Source organism: Sander lucioperca, chromosome 9 (assembly GCF_008315115.2).
Source record: "Sander lucioperca isolate FBNREF2018 chromosome 9, SLUC_FBN_1.2, whole genome shotgun sequence".
NCBI classification, from domain to species: Eukaryota; Metazoa; Chordata; class Actinopteri; order Perciformes; family Percidae; genus Sander; species Sander lucioperca.
Genome location: NC_050181.1, coordinates 182,483 through 201,374, shown reverse-complemented (window position 1 = coordinate 201,374; position 18,892 = coordinate 182,483). Strand labels below are relative to the sequence as shown.

The 18,892-nt window shown below is 38.1% G+C and overlaps 2 protein-coding genes across 2 annotated transcripts in view; both read right to left on the bottom strand.

Annotated features, from left to right (window-relative positions):
• Positions 1-18,892, bottom strand: part of LOC116042040 — a 54,787-nt gene that overhangs the window by 19,355 nt on the left and 16,540 nt on the right. Inside the window, exons 38-74 of the mRNA XM_036004782.1 lie at positions 14,022-14,172; positions 13,790-13,933; positions 13,502-13,658; positions 13,379-13,406; positions 13,185-13,293; positions 12,936-13,028; positions 12,784-12,847; positions 12,598-12,696; positions 12,389-12,492; positions 12,157-12,295; positions 11,497-11,615; positions 11,262-11,411; positions 10,986-11,156; positions 10,592-10,901; positions 9,878-9,957; positions 9,532-9,737; positions 8,986-9,109; positions 8,526-8,662; positions 8,176-8,431; positions 7,836-8,078; positions 7,553-7,729; positions 7,295-7,440; positions 7,121-7,211; positions 6,638-7,027; positions 6,093-6,219; positions 5,901-6,019; positions 5,624-5,820; positions 5,202-5,385; positions 4,953-5,118; positions 4,746-4,870; positions 4,341-4,649; positions 3,934-4,137; positions 3,546-3,842; positions 3,334-3,438; positions 3,136-3,231; positions 2,899-3,033; positions 2,554-2,568 (exon numbers count right to left, since the gene is read on the bottom strand). Coding sequence (XP_035860675.1) covers positions 2,554-2,568; positions 2,899-3,033; positions 3,136-3,231; positions 3,334-3,438; positions 3,546-3,842; positions 3,934-4,137; positions 4,341-4,649; positions 4,746-4,870; positions 4,953-5,118; positions 5,202-5,385; positions 5,624-5,820; positions 5,901-6,019; positions 6,093-6,219; positions 6,638-7,027; positions 7,121-7,211; positions 7,295-7,440; positions 7,553-7,729; positions 7,836-8,078; positions 8,176-8,431; positions 8,526-8,662; positions 8,986-9,109; positions 9,532-9,737; positions 9,878-9,957; positions 10,592-10,901; positions 10,986-11,156; positions 11,262-11,411; positions 11,497-11,615; positions 12,157-12,295; positions 12,389-12,492; positions 12,598-12,696; positions 12,784-12,847; positions 12,936-13,028; positions 13,185-13,293; positions 13,379-13,406; positions 13,502-13,658; positions 13,790-13,933; positions 14,022-14,172 — 5,767 coding nt within the window. The remainder of the gene's footprint in view (positions 1-2,553; positions 2,569-2,898; positions 3,034-3,135; positions 3,232-3,333; positions 3,439-3,545; positions 3,843-3,933; positions 4,138-4,340; positions 4,650-4,745; positions 4,871-4,952; positions 5,119-5,201; positions 5,386-5,623; positions 5,821-5,900; positions 6,020-6,092; positions 6,220-6,637; positions 7,028-7,120; positions 7,212-7,294; positions 7,441-7,552; positions 7,730-7,835; positions 8,079-8,175; positions 8,432-8,525; positions 8,663-8,985; positions 9,110-9,531; positions 9,738-9,877; positions 9,958-10,591; positions 10,902-10,985; positions 11,157-11,261; positions 11,412-11,496; positions 11,616-12,156; positions 12,296-12,388; positions 12,493-12,597; positions 12,697-12,783; positions 12,848-12,935; positions 13,029-13,184; positions 13,294-13,378; positions 13,407-13,501; positions 13,659-13,789; positions 13,934-14,021; positions 14,173-18,892) is intronic.
• LOC116041629 (myosin-6) lies at positions 13,375-14,691 on the bottom strand. The gene is made up of 5 exons (XM_031287621.1): positions 14,657-14,691; positions 14,022-14,230; positions 13,790-13,933; positions 13,502-13,658; positions 13,375-13,406 (listed from the first exon to the last, which is right to left on the bottom strand). Exons 2-5 carry the CDS (start codon positions 14,220-14,222, stop codon positions 13,375-13,377), a joined length of 534 nt encoding a protein of 177 aa, XP_031143481.1. The 5' UTR covers positions 14,223-14,230; positions 14,657-14,691.

The window sequence follows — 18,892 nt, the reverse complement described above, 5'->3', positions numbered from 1 at the left end:
TTGAAACTAGAGCCAGCAAAGCTATTGTTAGTATTTGTTCTTTGTTGTTGTAAGAGGTCACGTCTAAAGGGGTGTTGAGCTCTGGTAGAGGCAAGGAGTTGATTTCTCTCTTGCCTTGTCTTCCCACTTATTCAGACTGTGGACCTCTGTGTGGAATCAAATCCTGAGTACTCCTTGTCTTTGATTCGAACGACTAGCACATAATTCAAAGGTACTGTTGACGATTAAAAGCTTTTACTGTCTACTTTTTTTGATGCAAAACTTCTAATCTGTTGGAAAATCTGTTAATTTGGAAAACTGAAAACTGACAAATACATTTTGCCACAACATACCCTTACTTCCAATGTCTTATTTTGATTGATGAAATGGTGTTTTTTGAATTCTCTAGGTCTCTCTTGGATGACTACCCCTGAAGTCCAGATTATCTATTGTCAGCCAGACATATTTGTCAAGTCTGCCTCCTGTTTTCCACATGGCCCTTCCTTGTCTGGCTTTGGAAAGAAGATGCTTTATACCAGAGAAAGACTGACCTTCACTACTGATATGAAGGTTAGTAGATTCAATTTAAGTAGTTTAGATCTTTATACATTTAAGTCTGTTATATTATCAAAATGGAGGGAATGAGTTAAATGTATGTAAAAAAAACAAAGGTTTGGTCACCACTGGATGATGTCTAATTTTCTGTGTCCAAAATGTCTGGTGAAACCTAATTTTTAAATGGGTAGATGGTTGTTTTTTGAGTTGCAACTACCATGCATAACAGTAATATAACCAAAGAACGTTTCATTTATCATACCTTCATACTATTGCAGTTTGTATAGTACTATTTTAGCAGTTTTAAGGTGGTAACTGATGAGGTTCTTGTTCTATTATGTTTTATATCTATTGTACTGTAGGTGATTAGTCATTGTTGCTGTGGTGTTTCTGTACAAACTTCTCATAGTTCTCTTGTCAAAAAAGACTGTCCACTACTGTTCTGTAGGCATCCATATAGCTCATGTTACCCAGATCCTCCTCTGATAATTCCAAACACACCACTCTTGCTAAAAAGCTACTGCAAACTCAAAATGCAATGTGCCCTGTACAGTGGACAATTCTACCAAGAAAAACTGTTATGAGTTAGTGATTTGCCTAATAGTGAACTATTCAAGTTAATTGTCATAATATTCTTTTGCTGGTTTGTGGGCCCATGTTTAATGTGTATTTTTTTCTTAGTTGTACCAGCAAGCAAGACTCTACATAACTGTTCTGCCTTTAGTCAGCTTTTTCAGTGAGGGATTGAGGCTGTCTGTTCTCCTTATCACATTGTCACTTGTGAGGCTTCTTTATTCATTTCACTTTTTTACAATCCAGTTCAAATCCAGAAACCTTGATAAACATTCAATAATAGCTTTTAATTTAGGGAAATCCTATATTTGTGTTTATTTTGAATTGGCATGTTGCAAAAAAACAGTTGGAATACTTACAAAAGAAAAGGTAAAATGATAACACCTTACAAATTATTTACCAGCTGTGTAGTATTATCAGTATAAAAATAGCATGATAGATGTCAGCAATGTGTGAGGGTTAATTGTTACCTTCTTAACCAAACTTAAATAGAATGCGTGCACACTGCTGATCATGATGCCAAGTGACTTTCGCAACATCAGATAAATGAGGTTGGAAAAGTCCAGTATATTCACTTGGCTAATGATAACAGATGTAGTAAGTGAAAATTGAGTTTATATACGAGAAAATAGTTTGAAGCCACAAAACATTATCCACAAATCTTCTTTTTTAAGACTCATATAATGAAAGCAGCCTGAGTGAACATGGTATTACATTGTCTTCACTTAGACAATTTAATTTAAAGGCAACAGAAGTTGTAGTCAGTAATCTCTGACACACACATTAAATTGCTTTCTTGGAGGACCAAACATGATGTATTTGGAAATAAATAAGAATAATTACATGTAGATGCCCTTTTTAGTTTTCAGCATCAGGATACATTTTCCTTCAGCAGAATTTATTTTTTTGAAGGGACAGTCTAATTATATGAGTAAAACCTTTAGTGGTTTCCCAGTTTGTTTTGGGGTCTTTTTGGCCAACTACAATTATTATCCAATGAAATTACAACAGATGAGATTGACTTTTTTGTTTGTTTTATACATAATATTTAACACACACATATACTTAGAATAATTTAATTGATTGGGTATTCGCTGTTCACTTAGGAGTCATAGGTCTGTACATTTTTCCAACCCACCTAGATAAGTATAAGTGGCATAACCATATTTTTAATTTAATTATTCTTTGATTGTTATAATACTTTACTAACCATTTACTTTAATTATACATTTATTTCTAAAAGTAATTTAATTTAAATGTATTATATTAATTCTTGAAATGAGTCAAGATTCCCTATAATCATGAACCACAAGAGCCTTTGTCAATGAGAAGTCAAGAAACTGTTTTAGATGCTTATTACATTTATTAAACACAACACATGCTTAGGGAGACACCAGGCAACAGGTGCCTCAGAAACAGTCATTTTTGAGGAAACTTCACTCTTCACTCGTCAAGTCCTCTCTGAAACAAAAGAAAGCAAAATACAAGATAAATTGTGAGATGTGTTTTTGATTAAATAGTATTATTTCAACCCTTGAATCAGTATCCCCAAATGATTCACACTTTAGGCCCCTCAGAGGAGTATTCTAAATGTAGTACAAGTCAACGCCCTGCTGGGAGACCACTGACACATCAGTGAAAGACCAGCACCTCATTGTTATACATTATATGAACAAGATGGTTGTCACTGAAAGGTCACAATTGTTTTTGTGAGGGAAAGCAAAAAGTATCAATTTCCCATTTTTACATGTATATACAATTATGTACGATATGTGACCTATTAATACTGACTTTTGACCCCACATCTCGGGTCTTGGCACGTAGCTTGTTGACCTGAGACTCAGCGATGTCAGCTCTCTCTTCAGCTTCATCAAACTCATGTTGAAGCTTACGAAACTTGGTAAGATAACTGTTGCTCTGTTCCTCCTGTAGAACATACACCATATATGTTACTTATTTTATCTTATCAGACAAAGCTTACATGTACTGTTATGTACAAGTATTGCATTTAAATTTCACTGTACTTACAGCATCTTCAGAAGCCTTCTTATAGGATTTCACCTTAAGCTGCAGCTTGTCCACCAAATCTTGAAGACGAGCTAGATTTTTACGGTCTTCTTCTGTCTAAATTGTGCAAAAACATCATTAATATAAAAATGCATGTATATTATAATTCGAAATAAATGTTCATAGCATAAATAGACTTTGGTCCAGATTGATAGTTACCTGATAGGTAAGCTCCTTGATACGTCTTTCATACTTTTTTACTCCCTTTACAGCATCACTGGCCTTTTTCTGTTCACTTTCCACCTCATTTTCAAGTTCCCTGACCTGCAGGATGTTGTCAAAAAAGACAGCCACCTCTGTAGTGTACATAGAGCAGTAATTTATTTGACATATTTAAATGATGCATGAGCCAAAAAGCCAAGTTAACTCACCCTGGCCTCGAGCTTCTGCACCTGCTTCTTGCCTCCCTTCATGGCGATCTGTTCAGCTTCATCCAGACGGTGTTGCAGGTCTTTGATGGTTTGCTCCATGTTCTTCTTCATACGCTCCAGGTGAGCACTGGTGTCCTGCTCTTTCTTCAGCTCCTCTGCCATCATGGCAGCATCAGTAATGGCCTTCTTGGCCTTCTCTTCAACATTTCTGCACTCCTGCACAGCATCTTCTACTTCTGCCTGAAGCTGGGATGTATCAGCCTCCAGCTTCTTCTTGTGATTTATCAGGCTGGTGTTCTATTTTTACAGAAATATTCAAATTTGCCTTGTGAAAACAGTGTATATTAAACAAACATGCTAGAACATATTGACAATCACTGCATCTCACCTGTGAGTGCAGTAGCTGCACCCTTTCACTAACATCCAGCAGCTCTTGCTCAGCAAGTTTGCGACCTCTCTCAGTTTGCTCCAGAGCAGACCTGAGCTCCTCCACTTCGGCCTGAAGCAGGTTGTTGCGTCTCTCAACTATGGCATTGTTTTCCTTTAGATCATCATTGGCTCGAAGAGCATCATCAAGCTGGAGCTGAAGGTCCTGGAAATGCAGGAAATTTATTGTGAAGCAAGTTGAATAAAGTGATACTGCAACGCAATATGTCCAGGTGTTCATTAGCTCGAAGAGTGTCATCAAGTTCAAGTTGAGCATCCTTGAAGATCAAAACCCAAAGAATTTCAATTCCGGGTTGTTTCCCGAAAAACAATACGATAATAGTTTTATTTTTTTCACTTCATTCATACCTTTAAATGTGCATGAACAGATTTAAGTTGTTTCTGGGCCTCAGCTGCCTGCCTGTTGGCCTGGCTTAGCTGGATCTCCATCTCATTGAGGTCTCCCTCCATCTTTTTCTTCAAACGGAGAGCCTCGTTCCTGCTGCGAGTCTCAGCATCAAGAGAGCTTTGAAGAGTATCCACAATTCGCTGCTGATTTCTCTTTGCTTGCTCCATCTCTTCATCTTTCTCGGCCAACTTGCGATCAAGATCAGCCTTAATCTGGTTGAACTCAAGCTGGGCTCTGAGAATCTTCCCTTCCTCATGTTCCAGTGAGGCCTATTTTTAAATAAAGAATGAAAATGAAATACATGACTAGTTATACCAAGTACCAAAACAAAGTTTATGAAGTCCACCGTTCAACATTCAAGATACCTCTGCTTCCTCCAGGGCTGTGTGTATCTCAGACTTCTCTTGTTCTAACTGTTTTCGAATCTTCTCAAGCTCATGGATACTCTTTCCACTCTCCCCAATTTGCTCAGTGAGGTCAGATATTTCCTCTGAGAAACAAAATATCACATTATTAATGGTTTGGTCATAATAAAAATCTACAATAGAGGTATAAGCTGGTTTGACCCATACCCTGTAGATTCTTATTCTCTCTCTTCATGGTCTCTAGATGTTCAAGAGATTCTTCATAGGAGTTCTTCAGTTTGAAGAGCTCAGTGCTCAGAGACCTGGCTTCCTTCTGAGAGCTCTCCAGCTCTGCTTGAGACTCTTCATACTTCTGTTTCCATTCTGCCAAGACCTGAAATATGTATGCTTAAAGTTAATTTTACTCTAGTTATTTATCTAAAAGAGCAAAAGTGCCATATGTATTTTAAATGCAACCTTATCAAAGTTTCTTTGCTTCTTGTCCAGAGCAGCAGCAGCAGCATTAGACCTCTCCACATCCACCATGAGGTCTTCAATCTCATTCTGCAGCCTGTGTTTGGTCTTCTCCAGAGATGAACATTTAGCATTCACTGCTTCCACAGCCTCCTCAGCATCCTGCAGACGCTGAGCCAGCTTTTTCCTTTAGAAATCGATCATTCAAATCATTTAATGTTCCTGCAATTGTGCTAGTTGGATAAATTCAAATTAATTTAACTAATATGACTGGCTGCTCGGTCATCTAACAGACAAACTTTTTGTTCGTCTTACATTTTAGTAGGAACATAACACAAACAAAAAGCTGATCTGCTAGACAAAGTAAAAATGTCTCTTTAGAAATTACATATCAAATCATGAATTTGGATCTCAAAATGTCTTACTTTGCCTCCTCCAGTTCCTCGGTTCTCTGGATGGCATCAGTTTCATATTTAGTTCTCCACTGAGCAACCTCAGAGTTGGCCTTGGACATGCCTCGCTGCAATTCAGCCTTGGCCTCCTGCTCCTCCTCATACTGCTCCCTGAGCAGGTCACAGTCATGACGAGCAGACTGCACTGCATGGGCTAATGCATTCTTGGCCTGTAATAAAAGCACATCTTGTTGCATTTATATGTACCACCATCTGTACCAAGTTGTTACTGGTTACTGTTGATTGCTACCTTGACTTCCTCCTCTAGTTGTCTTTTAAGGTCTTCAATTAGTTGAGTGTAGGACTGTTTTCCTCTGGTTAGTTGGGACACCAGGGAATCCTTTTCCTCTAGCCGCCTTACAAGTTCACCTAATTTTGATAAAAGAATTAAATTAGTTCATAATATCCCAAACAAAACACACAGTTCAAATCAAATGTTTACCATTCTCAGTTTGAAGCTTTGCTTTCTGCATGGTGAAGTCATTGATAGTACGCTGTCCCTCTTCTGCCTTTGTTTTGTATTCGTTCATCTGGTCTTCCAGAGACCTGCACATCTTCTCCAAATTATTCTGAAAACAAAAAACATCAAGAGTGGCACATAACCTACTTCAAAATAAATGAAAGGTGTCTTAGGTTACTTTCACACCTGAGCAGTTTGCATTTGCACTTAATGTTCGGTGCACTTTAGTTGAGAATGCAACCCGACTCAAATCCGGAAAAAGAAACGTGCATTTACTAGCCTGCAATTTCAACCTTGCCTACAATTTACAGACTTATATATGATTTAAGTGATGATAATTTTCAAATCCATGCTCCATTATTTGGAGCATGGTGTTGCTCCATTATTTCTGAGATCAGGAAATGTCAGTCATTTTCAATATTGCAACTTCACCCCTGAATTACACTGAGTCTACAGAACTATAGGTGTGAAAGTGCCCTTAGACTAACAATGAGCAGAAACATATAAAATACATAAAAGTATTTTACCTTAGCCTTCACAATATGTTCCATATTGGAAACCACATCATCCAGCTCCAGTCTGAGCTCGCTCTTCTCTTTCTCCAGTTTCTGCTTGACTCTCTGCAGGTTGTCAATCTGCTCTCCCAGGTCAGCCACACTGTCAGCTTGTTTCTTCCTGAGTGTGGCAGCAGTGGCTTCATGCTGCAGAGTGGCCTCTTCAAGGTCTCTGCGGAGTTTCTGGAACTCAGCCTCCCTCTTCTTGTTCATCTCAATCTGAGCAGATGTTGCTCCACCAGCCTCCTCCAGCCTCTCGCTGATCTCCTCCAGCTCTCTGGCCAAGTCTGCTCTCTGCTTCTCCACTTTGGCTCGGGCAGCTCGCTCTGCCTCAAGCTCTTCCTCCAGCTCTTCAATGCGGGCCTAGAACAAAATCAAGTTTTTTTTTTTTTCTTTTAGCCAAATATCACATCACTTCACAAGTAAATTAACTCAGTTCTTCTAATTTAACATTACCTGTAACTCCTTCAATTTTTTCTGGAGCTGGGCACTCATTGCTTGTTCATCTTCAATTTTACCATTGAGTTGGCTGATTTCAAAATCTTTCCTGTGGATGAAAAAGTAAAATATGTACCAGCTGCCACATAGTTTACATCTATTTGTGTTTTTTACAAGTGCATTTCATGTTACTTTTTCAGTCTCTCTTCGAGTTGCTGCTTGTCATTTTCCAGGTCCATGATACTCTCTAGAGCTAACTTTAGGTCTCCCTCAAGCTTCCGTTTTACTCTCTCAAGGTCCATACGCACTTTCTTCTCTTGCTCAAGGGAGCCTTCGAGCTGCAGTGGGTGATGATTACAGCCTTTCAGTTTAATTTATTCACAATATTAAATTTGTTTTAATACATTTTTTTTAAACATACCAACACACTCTTATTTACTATGTTCTTACATCATCCACTTGCTGCTCCAGCTTAGCCTTGGCCTTGGTCAGAGTGTTGACTTTGTCTTCTTCACTCTGCAGATCATCCAGTGTTTGCTGATGAGCTTCCTGTAAGGCTTTCTTTTCTTTGGTCAACTTAGCTATGATTTCATCCAGAGCAGCCATCTCTTCGACCAGGTTCTTCACCTGTTGAAAGTAAAGTTAGAATTTTTAGTCAAAAATTCTAGACCCAGATCTGATCAGTGATTGAACAGAGACATTGTCTCTGAAGCAAATGTATGTTTTACAGTACCTTGTTCTCTGTGGCGTGCTTCTCTTTCTCCACTTTAGCCAGAGTTAACTCTAAGTCATCAATGTCTTTCTTCAGCTCAGAGCACTCATCCTCCAGCTTCCTCTTCTTAGCAGTCAGTTCAGAATTCATCTCCTCCTCATCCTCCAATCTTTCTGTCAGCTCTTTTGCTTTTGCCTCCATCTGAATTTTGTTTTTGATCAGTCCCTCACATCTTTCTTCAGCATCACAAAGATTATCTTGCTCCTGTTATAATTTAAAGTCACAACATTATGCATTGGCAGACTTGGTTTGATTTTAATATTATTTGTAATGCTGACAGATTTTAACATTTTTAACATACAGATTGAACTTGGAGCTGCAGGTCATTCTTCTCTTGGAGAAGAGTGACCGTTTTTTCTTCAAGTTCCTTCCTGCGGGCCTCAGATTTTGCGTAAGCCTCTTTTAGTTTGGCAAACTCTTCCTTCATATTGGCCATTTCCTTCTCAGTCTCTGCTGATCTCAAAAGAGGTTTAATCTTAAAGAACATCTTCATCCAGGGCCAATTCTTGACCCCCATAAAAGCACGGATGTTCCACTGGATCACAAGTAATGCATCCCTGTAGACATTGATTCATGAAGATATTGTAATGTTGTAATTTAGTAATTAGTTCCTGGATATTCAATTTATTTCAATTAATTTAGTGCATGTACCTGCGTTCTACAATCTTCTGGAATTCAATTCTTGCCAGAACTCCTCGTGACCTTGCCTGGATCCTAGTGATGATTAGAGATAAGCGGTCATCTCGCATCTCCTCCAGCAGACCAAGCAGTCCAGCTTTGAAGAACACCTGATTTTTGCAAACAGATGAGATCAGCAGTATCATACACAAGAGACACCCACGTTGAGGAAGTGTGTACTTTGAATACGATGGCTCATGCCCAGCTCAATATTGACAGATTTCTGTCTGTTATAACATAACATAGATAGTAATAATTGTGAATGAAAGCAGGTGTACTTGAACAAAATGATGCCCCACGGTTGTCTGTAGTTAAAGAATTGCAGTCAATAGAAAACCACAAAACATATAGTATCACAGTTCCTTATCACACTGAGATAGAAATGTATATGCTTTATACTATATGTGCCAAAATGTATTTCACCAATACTTACCTTGGTGTGCCCCAGTTTGTACTGGTTATGGTCTATATCCAAGGAGCCCAAAAGCTTCTCTGAAGCTTTTTTGTTATCGATGAACTGTCCTTCAGGGATAGCACTTGGGTTCAAAATGCGGTATCTTTGTAATAAAGATAAAAGATAATTTCAGTTTTATTGCATGTCATGTAAAATATCAACTCCCAAAATATTCCAAACTAAATAACTATCCCTGTTAGAGTGTCAATAGTAGAATGTATCATTGGGTGACAAATTAAAAGAAAAACGTTAAGTAGAGAAACATAACAAATTCAAACAGGCCTTTAACATTTACTGAACAGATGATTAGTATCAAATTATGTGAATCATATGCTATGGCCTTCACAGTTACCAGATATCCCTCAAATTGAACACCTATTGGAGATTTGTGGAGCAATGTCTTAGACAGTGGTCTTCTCCACATCATCAAAACACTAAATGAGGAAATATGTTATGGTAGAATGGCGTCTATTCCTCTATCAGAGTGCCAAAAACTTGTCAGCCATCTGTATATGTGACAGACACCTCTGTTTGAAATCTCCATAGAGGATCCTGTTGGGGAAGCCCTTTCTGCAGATCCTGATGCCTTCCAGCACACCATTACAGCGCAGCTGGTGCATCACCAGAGGGTTCTCCATGGCCCCAGGAGTCTTGGTCTCGTTGGGGATGATGCAGCGAACAAAGTGAGGGTGAGTAGACCTCAAGTTGGTCATCAGCTTGTTCAGGTTCTCCTGAGGAGGTAATTTAACCCTGTGGTTAACACTCAGTTTAGGTTATTGTTGTGTTGCATATCTCTGTTATCAATGTAAAATTAAGTCTCAGTCATTGTTTTTCATATGAAATAGCCATTCAGACATTTATGTTTACTAACCCTGTGCAAGGCAGACACTGTTTGGAAGGATGCACCCTTCTTTTTGCTTCCTCCTCCTTTGCCCTTTCCACCTTCAGCTACTGTAATAAACCGGCAAATGCAGTACATTCAGGGGCAAATTCATCATAGGATTGTGCAGCTTTTGCAGCTGCTAAAGTTGCACTTATAAGACAAAAAGAAACTGTCTACCCCTAACCGTTGCCAGGCAAGCTCCTGTGCTTGTGGCACATATTAAAATTAGGTAATATGCAGACATTTTCGGCAAAATTGGCCCCTTTCTCTGCAGTCCAATTCACAAAGAGCACTGATAGCCACACACAGTTACAGTAAAATTATTAGTCTTCAGAGAGTTGGTGGTAATGAAGCGCATTTATAAAAAGTGTCCATCGCTTTAAATCATGCCATCTTTAACAGTCTGAAGGTGTGTGTTTGAAAACACCAACAGCACTGACAGAATCCTATATACTGTTTTTTCTGTCATGTATTAAATTCCTTCCCTGAATCATACCCATGATATAGGCTTATGCAATGACAATAGGCTTATGCAGTGTGCAAAGAAATCATCTCTCACTCAGTGATCAAAAACTAAATTAACAATACGATCAGTTTAATAACTAAGATGGGGCGATAGTTGTTGCAAGTGATGCGCAATTCAGTGTGCTATCAGCGGCTGCAATCCATTCTTTGTGAATTTGCCCCTCTGTTTATTCCTACCTGCATCTGCTCCAGCATAATTTGCAAAGAGGATAGATAACAGCTTGAGATTAGACTTCTGGTAGAGTCCTACAACCGTTTCATTCAGAGGATCCTTGTTCTTCACCAGCCAGTTGTTGATATTATAATCAACAATTCCAGCATAGTGAACCAGGGAGAAATGGGCCTCTGGTCTCCCTTTGATAATTCTGGGCTTCTGGAAGTTGGCAGATTTCCCCAGATGGTTGTCATAGAGCTTAGTTTTAAAGGTGGTATCAGAGGCTTTGGGGAACATGCACTCCTCTTCAAGGATGGACATGATACCCATGGGCTGAAGGGACAAAAATATGAGGGTTATGAACATTTTCAATCAATCTTTATGTATGGCTGGACATACAGTAGTCCATTTTCTCACCTTTTCAATCAGGTCAATGCAGGCCTGCAAGTCCATACCAAAATCTATGAAAGTCCATTCAATGCCCTCTTTCTTGTACTCTTCCTGCTCCAGCACAAACATGTGGTGGTTGAAAAACTGTTGCAGTTTTTCATTGGTGAAGTTGATGCACAGCTGCTCAAAAGTGTTGAACTGTAATGAAAAAGTCCACAGTATGACAGGCTTAATACTTATTCCTTAAACTACTACTACTAACTAGACTACTTCATATAGAGTATGTATTTTTTTCAAACTCACATCAAAGATCTCAAATCCAGCAATGTCCAGTACACCAATGAAATACTGGCGAGGCTGCTTGGTGTCCAGGGATTGATTAATTCTCACTACCATCCACAGAAACATCTTCTCATACACTGCTTTAGACAGTGCACTAACAGCATAGTTCACCTAAAAAGGAAATATACATAAAACACCTTAATAAAATTTCTGGACTTTATTTTGGAATTTAATAAATATATTCATATTCTCTTACCTGGGCGACATTTTGTCCCTTGGTGACCCACTCATTTCCTACTTTGACTCTTGGGTGACAGAGACCCTTGATGAGGTCAGCAGAGTTCAGGCCCATCAGATATGCAACTTTGTCAGCAACTGTTGAGGCATTTTGGTATTTGGATTAATTAATCAAGGTTTTCACTGCTTTTCAAGGTTTTTGTCATTCTTTTATCCCTGATTCATTTAGAATAGAAATGAATGCCTTTATTTTCATTGTACTGTATCATTAAAAACGTACAATGAAATTCAGATTGCTACTCCTACAGGATGCTGCTAGTGAAAGAAAAAAAACACATTCTCTCCACACATTCATTCCACAAGATAATAAATAAATAGATGAAATAAAGTAGTTAAAAACTGCATTGAGAAATGGCACTTTTAAGAATATTGAACACTTGTCGTTTTTTGTCTGTGGGGAAAAGCTGTGTTTGATTCTGTTATTCTGGGTTTTGAGTGATCTGTAGCACTTCCCAGAGGGCAGCAAGTCAAATAGGTAATATGTTTTGACCTTCTTCACGCAGTCACCATCTATAGATAGCAGGAGGGGGTCTGTGCTGCTCTTTCTGAAGTCAATGATGAGTTCTTTGGGGTTTTTAGCACCGTTTACTGTAGTTTGTTTCAAAAAAACATCTCTCACCTTCAGTGCCATCAGCCTCTGCCTGCTCTTCACGTTGCTTGGTCTTGAATTTCATATTTCCATGATGCATGATGGCACCAGTCAGCTTGTAAATGCCGTTCTTCTCTTCTTGAGTAAAGCCCAGCACATCAAAGGCTTCCTGAAAAAAATATAACATCAAAAATGCATTTCTGGCAGAGTAAAAGTTGATGTAAAATTTCATTTTGGACTGGGATTTGAAGATTCAGCTCACATCAGTGGCCATCAGCTCTTCAGAATCATTGATAGAGGCTACTGTTGTCTCTCCTTGGGAGATGAAGGCGTAGTCGTAAGGGTTGTTGGTGATAAGCAACATGTCTGAGGAGGAAATAAAAAAAATGTGCTGTAAAATATCTAACTGTATTAAGATTCAGTCATAACTCACTTTTGATGGAGATTTACAGCATTTTATCAGATTTATACCCAGAAGTTCCGGCTTTGCCTGAGACAAGATCTGGTAGAAAATGTGGTAGTCCCTCTCAGCTTTTAACTGATAGGTCACACGAGACTTTTCCAAAAGGTCTGTTCAAGAAAACAGTTGTTATTGTGCTACACTGATAAGTTGATAGGTAATACATTTAAATGTGTTACATAAACCATGTTACTTACAAGTTTCAATATCAGCAGAGGCCAGCTTTCCACGGTTGTCAAAATGAATGCGGATAAATTTACCCTAAGAGGAAGCGAGACACTCATTTTAGTCCTGTTAATTCAATCACTTCAATTTAAAAATTACCATTTGCAACCACACAGACACTCACAAATCTAGAGGAGTTGTCATTCCTGATGGTCTTGGCATTCCCAAAGGCCTCCAGAGCAGGGTTAGCCTGGATGATTTGATCCTCCAGGGTACCCTGATTTTGTCAAATAAAGACACACCTTCATGTTCAGTGCCAAGTAAAATTGCAAAATATGTTTCAGCTATTAGACATTATTTTTAATTGAATTGTGATTGTGTTTTACAACTGATACTTTGTGAAATATTCAGAAGTATATTTTGTAGTACAGACCTTCTTTTCAGCAGCCAGATCTTTCTTCACATTCGGGGCAGCAGCGATGCTGGCAAAGTACTGAATGACACGCTTGGTGTTGACAGTCTTTCCAGCACCGGATTCTCCACTGAGTTGAAGAGAGACAGAAGGTTTTAGACCAAGTCCTATGACCCTTAACTACTTAAGGGATTTTTTTGAGCTGTGTGACTTACGTGATAAGGATTGACTGGTTTTCTCTGTCTGTCAGCAAGATAGATTTTCAAAGTATTAGTAAAACATAAAATGACGTCAACGTTGAATATTTAAACAAAATGAGGCTAAAATAGAATATTTACCTGACAGCATGTACTGGTAGCCATTGTCAGAGATGGAGAAAATATGGGGAGGAGCTTCAGACCTCTTCTTTCCTCTATAGGCAACAACCACCTCTTGGTTGTAGACTGGCAGCCACTTGTAGGGGTTGACAGTCACACAGAAGAGCCCAGAGTAGGTCTGTTGTAGTAAGCAAAGGGCAACAGCTAATAAAATAAGATAATGTGTTACCTTGTCATAATGATGTTGCTTATTAAACAATGCTTTATCAATGTGTAGGTGAGGTTTTATGTTACACTTTATTGTCTTACATAGATCATCCATGCTGCATAACGCTCTTTGAGGTTAAACAGCACAGCAGGCTCATGGAGGAAGGTGAACATCGCCATGTCTTCAATTTTATCAAACTTTGGCGGGTTTTGAGGGTGTACATCACACTCCTTCACTGTCACAGTCTGCAGCAAGAGATAACAGTCTTAAACAAATTTCAAGACTTCTATTGGCATACATTTGAGCTGAACTGATACTGTATGATGTACAAACCTTGTCAAATTCAGTCACAACAGTGACTTTCTCACCGTCACGACTAGTGACGGTTCCCTTTACGTACTCAACCTCAGGGTCAGGAACGAAGCACTCCTTCTTTATGTCAAATGGACGAGTTTGGGCTTCTAGACGCTCTTTGTCTGACTTCCTAAGAAAAGGAGCAGCGGGCCCAAACTCTGCCATGGCAGCATCACCCATTTTTCAACCTTTTGAGAATAAAACATCTTTTACAACCTTTGGTTTTCTTTGCAAACACATGTATGAACCATTACTCATTCACATGAGACCTGTTGAAATCTAGACAAATGGCATAATTAAAAAATAAACTTGACATAATGAACCTGTAAATTGTACAAACACAAGTTTTGTATATCCCCATACAAAAAACTATATTTACAATCATTGATCATACTATCATTAGTGTACTATTTATAACCTATCATCCTTATCACTCTTTTTTATTAAACAAAACTACAGAAATAAAGGTTAAATGGATGTGCCTTTAACATTAGAGTTATAGAGACAGGCACAGGTCCACTACAAATTGGATGTGTCAGGCCTTTTGATATAACAACCCCAAAAAGAAAAGCAAGATGCTTTAGGGTTAACTTCAGTGTAGCTGTGAATTTTACCTAAGGTGTTTCACTCCACAGGAAATTGGGATCTGTTATTTCTATTAAGTAGACAGAAGAAAACCAAATGTCATATTATGTCATTATTTAATTAAGACAAATTAAGTGGCAAGTAAAAAAAATTTAAAAATAAATCCCAGTGACACAATTTTAACAAATGTTCTCACCCAAAATGTATCACTAAGCTTTACAAAATGTAGCAAGCAGCAAAATTGTCTATACATAGCTGGGAGTGATTTTAACATCTTACACAAACAACGTATCACTTTCTCAATTATGTGGATGTTTTTCTTACCTTGACCGTCAACCTTTGTCAAGTGAAATGATGGATCCAGTAGCTGACACCAGGCTGCCTCTCCATTAATAAAGGTTGTTCGGCAACCAAATATGGGGATGCATATCAGAGAATTGGCATCTAGGTTGCCTATTACAAAAAGCTTTCTCCAAATTAGGTAGAGCCTAGGGCTGCTATTTATTGCTGCCACCTTGTGATCAACAAACTATATGCTGGACTGGACCTGAGAAAGAAAGGGGAAGGCCGGAGGTGGGGGAGCATGGACAAGCTGCTGCAATCTATCATGTCATTCTCTTTTGTCCTAGTAATTTATATGAAACCGCTTTGACATAACAATCAACATCAGATAAGGTTATAAAATAATAATTTAAAAAATAATAAAAAAAAGTAATTAATTAGGGTAATGCTGGACATTTGTTAATTTGAAGTTCCAGTGCTTTTTGATATACATAAAGTAATGCTTGACAAACTTTTAAGGGCATGATTATTGTGAAGTAGAAAATCCCTTTCAATCTACTGTACAACACATGTTGATAATGTTAAATTAATCCTGATTTAAATAAATGTTCTGTATCAATACATGATTAAGACATGATAGGACTACTGCATGCTCCATAACAGCATACATTCTTGTTATTTGTTGCTTAGAAGTTAGATCCACTTTTCTTCTAGATGATGTATGTCTGTCATTCATGGCAGACACATTTTATCATGGACTGTGCCTCCCTATTCTATAACTATACTATACTACTACATATACTATAACTAAATAAAGTAGGCTAGCAGGCTCACAGGATTTATGGGACATCAAACATCTTAATCTAAAGTTCAACAATAGTCTGTCAAGTGATCGGGTGTGAAATACATTTCAAGAGGGAGAATAAAGAGCTGCAGCTGTTTATAGATAGGCAAGACAAGGCCAAGGTCACAGCTGTGACATCCCTTTCTTATCACTCACCACTGTTTACAGATATATGCATGTCTAACCCTGGTCACTTGGCATTGTTTCCTTTTCTTTACCAGCAATAGAACTATTCAGACACTATGCAATCCAACACATGTCATATTACATAAAATGTAAGTTCCTTGAGCTGACCTTTTGACACTTTTCAATGACCTGGACCAGGTATGGCAAGCATATGAGCTTTGATACCCAATAAAGATTGCCAGTGAGACTATAGAAATAGTTGGGGTTAAACACAAAGTGCTCTCCTAGGATGCCAATACAGATGCCATCTGCAATACTCACAGTCCCTTCAGTTCATGCAGTAATCTAGGCAACTGAATGTGGCGAGGAAAATACACTCTCTCTTTCTCCTCGCCTGTGTCTTTCAGCGCTCTGACTGTTTGAGGAAGCAAGACGGTTTGCTAACTAAAGTTCCTCAGGTAGGGCGTTCTCATGGAAAATGCCCAGTTTGCTTTGGTAAAGAGGCAGGCAGTGGGAACAATCTACTGTACCTGAGGAGTGCAGACAGTGGCTAGGGTCATAGGGCACAAGCAAATCTCTTTTAGTACAAGTTTAAAATCAATGTTATACCTAACAGGTAGCCAGTGTAGTGTTGCAAGGATGGGAGTGATATGGTCTTGTCTCTTTGAACTGGCAGCCGATTTTCAGACAAGTGGGAGAATCAAGCCGTGATGAGAGGAAAGCATGGATTACTTTTTCAAGGTCTATTAGAGATAACGACTTTTGTAATTTTTCTACGTTTGAGAGAGCATAATTGTACTACGTTTGTGATTCGTAAATCAAAAAAGCTCGTAGTCATAAATCACCCAAATTGCCGGCGGAGTGCTTGACATTAAAGGACAGGTTCCCAAGATTATTTTTAAGTTGCAGTTGTGTGTCGTCTGCATAACAGTTGAAATTAATATTATATCAGACCTAAAAGAAAGCATGTGAAACAAAAAAATAGCATAGGGCCAATAATTCCACAGTTTACAAGGTGATTTATGAGGATATTGTGGTTGAACATATCAAATGCAGAACTCAAATTAAGGAGAAACTAAATTGATCAAGCCCAGAATCAGCGACGAGCAATTAATAATTAGTAACCTTAATGAGAGCTGTTTCTGTGCTGCAATTTTACATTTCTTTTTTTACAGGCAAGTCATTAAGAACAAGTTCTTATTGACAATGGCGGCCTGATTGATATTGCTCAAAAATATTATTGTTATTCTTTTGTCATATAAATTGATAGGCAACAGACTTTTCTAAATGTTGAGATACAAATGGTAGTTTTGAAATTAATATATTAGTATAGGCATACATGGAGGGGCAACAACAAACCTGTACATTGAGAACTCTATCATATTTGGCCATAATAAATGAGAGAAACTTAAGCCAATTATTTAATAAAACCAGTCTATACTCTATTACTAGTATTAAGCAAATATTACCTGATTTTGTTGCTGTGTTTTCTGCAACAGTTTCTTTGTGTCTCCCAGTGGCACAGATTAGCACATATTATATCTTATGTTTGTTTTTGTTTTTAAATAAGTATGATTGAATATAATAAATAAAAACCTACATATACATCATATGTTGTGCACTGAAACAAATTCAAATTGTTGAGACTGTACTCACAGGCTTCTATCCAAAAGTTGCCTGCTGTATGTGCCCTTGGCCTGCTTCTGTTGACGTGACATTGTTCTCTTCTGTATCCTTGAGTACAAAGATAACTTGTGAAATTCCTGCTGGCTGCCTTTCAGGGCTTGTTGGGTTAGAGGACAGCTTGAGGACGTAGGTAGTCAGGACAGCTTTTTATTTTTTATTTGATCAGCAACAACAGGTGATAAGCCCACAAGAAACCAATTATATGTTATGTAATATTGGATATTTGTTGTTTGTTTGTATTGTTAATATACTAGAATATGCTTAGTGAGTCTGTATTCAGCAGACCACTCCATCCATTAAAGGTCTCATTCCCAGCTGTCCACAGTCCTTGTGTCTTTGACTTTTACAATCACATGAACACATGACGGAAGATGTAAGGCACCTTGCTTCACTTAAGTTTGAAACTAGAGCCAGCAAAGCTATTGTTAGTATTTGTTCTTTGTTGTTGTAAGAGGTCACGTCTAAAGGGGTGTTGAGCTCTGGTAGAGGCAAGGAGTTGATTTCTCTCTTGCCTTGTCTTCCCACTTATTCAGACTGTGGACCTCTGTGTGGAATCAAATCCTGAGTACTCCTTGTCTTTGATTCGAACGACTAGCACATAATGGAAAGGTACTGTTGACGATTAAAAGCTTTTACTGTCTACTTTTTTGGATGCAAAACTTCTAATCTGTTGGAAAATCTGTTAATTTGGAAAACTGAAAACTGACAAATACATTTTGCCAAAACATACCCTTACTTCCAATGTCTTATTTTGATTGATGAAATGGTGTTTTTTGAATTCTCTAGGTCTCTCTTGGATGACTACCCCTGAAGTCCAGATTATCTATTGTCAGCCAGACATATTTGTCAAGTCTGCCTCCTGTTTTCCACATGGCCCTTCCTTGTCTGGCTTTGGAAAGAAGATGCTTTATACCAGAGAAAGACTGACCTTCACTACTGATATGAAGGTTAGTAGATTCAGTTTAAGTAGTTTAGATCTTTATACATTTAAGTCTGTTATATTATCAAAATGGAGGGAATGAGTTAAATGTATGTATAATGTAAAACAAAGGTTTGGTCACCACTGGATGATGTCTAATTTTCTGTGTCCAAAATGTCTGGTGAAACCAGTTGCAGCAGAGTTGCAACTACCATGCATAACAGTAATATAACCAAAGAAATTTTCATTTATCATACAATCATACTATTGCAGTTTGTATAGTACTATTTTAGCAGTTTTAAAGTGGTAACTGATGAGGTTCTTGTTCTATTATGTTTTATATCTATTGTACTGTAGGTGATTAGTCATTGTTGCTGTGGTGTTTCTGTACAAACTTCTCATAGTTCT

Excerpts from the sequence above, each read along its gene's own strand:
- LOC116041629 (XM_031287621.1), bottom strand. The coding sequence starts at position 14,222 with ATGGGTGATGCTGCCATGGCAGAGTTTGGGCCCGCTGCTCCTTTTCTT. Across the intron at positions 13,659-13,789 it reads ATGCAGCATGGATGATCTAT|ACCTACTCTGGGCTCTTCTG; the intron begins GTAAGACAATAA and ends TTACTACAACAG. Across the intron at positions 13,407-13,501 it reads CTACCAGTACATGCTGTCAG|ACAGAGAAAACCAGTCAATC; the intron begins GTAAATATTCTA and ends TCTTGCTGACAG.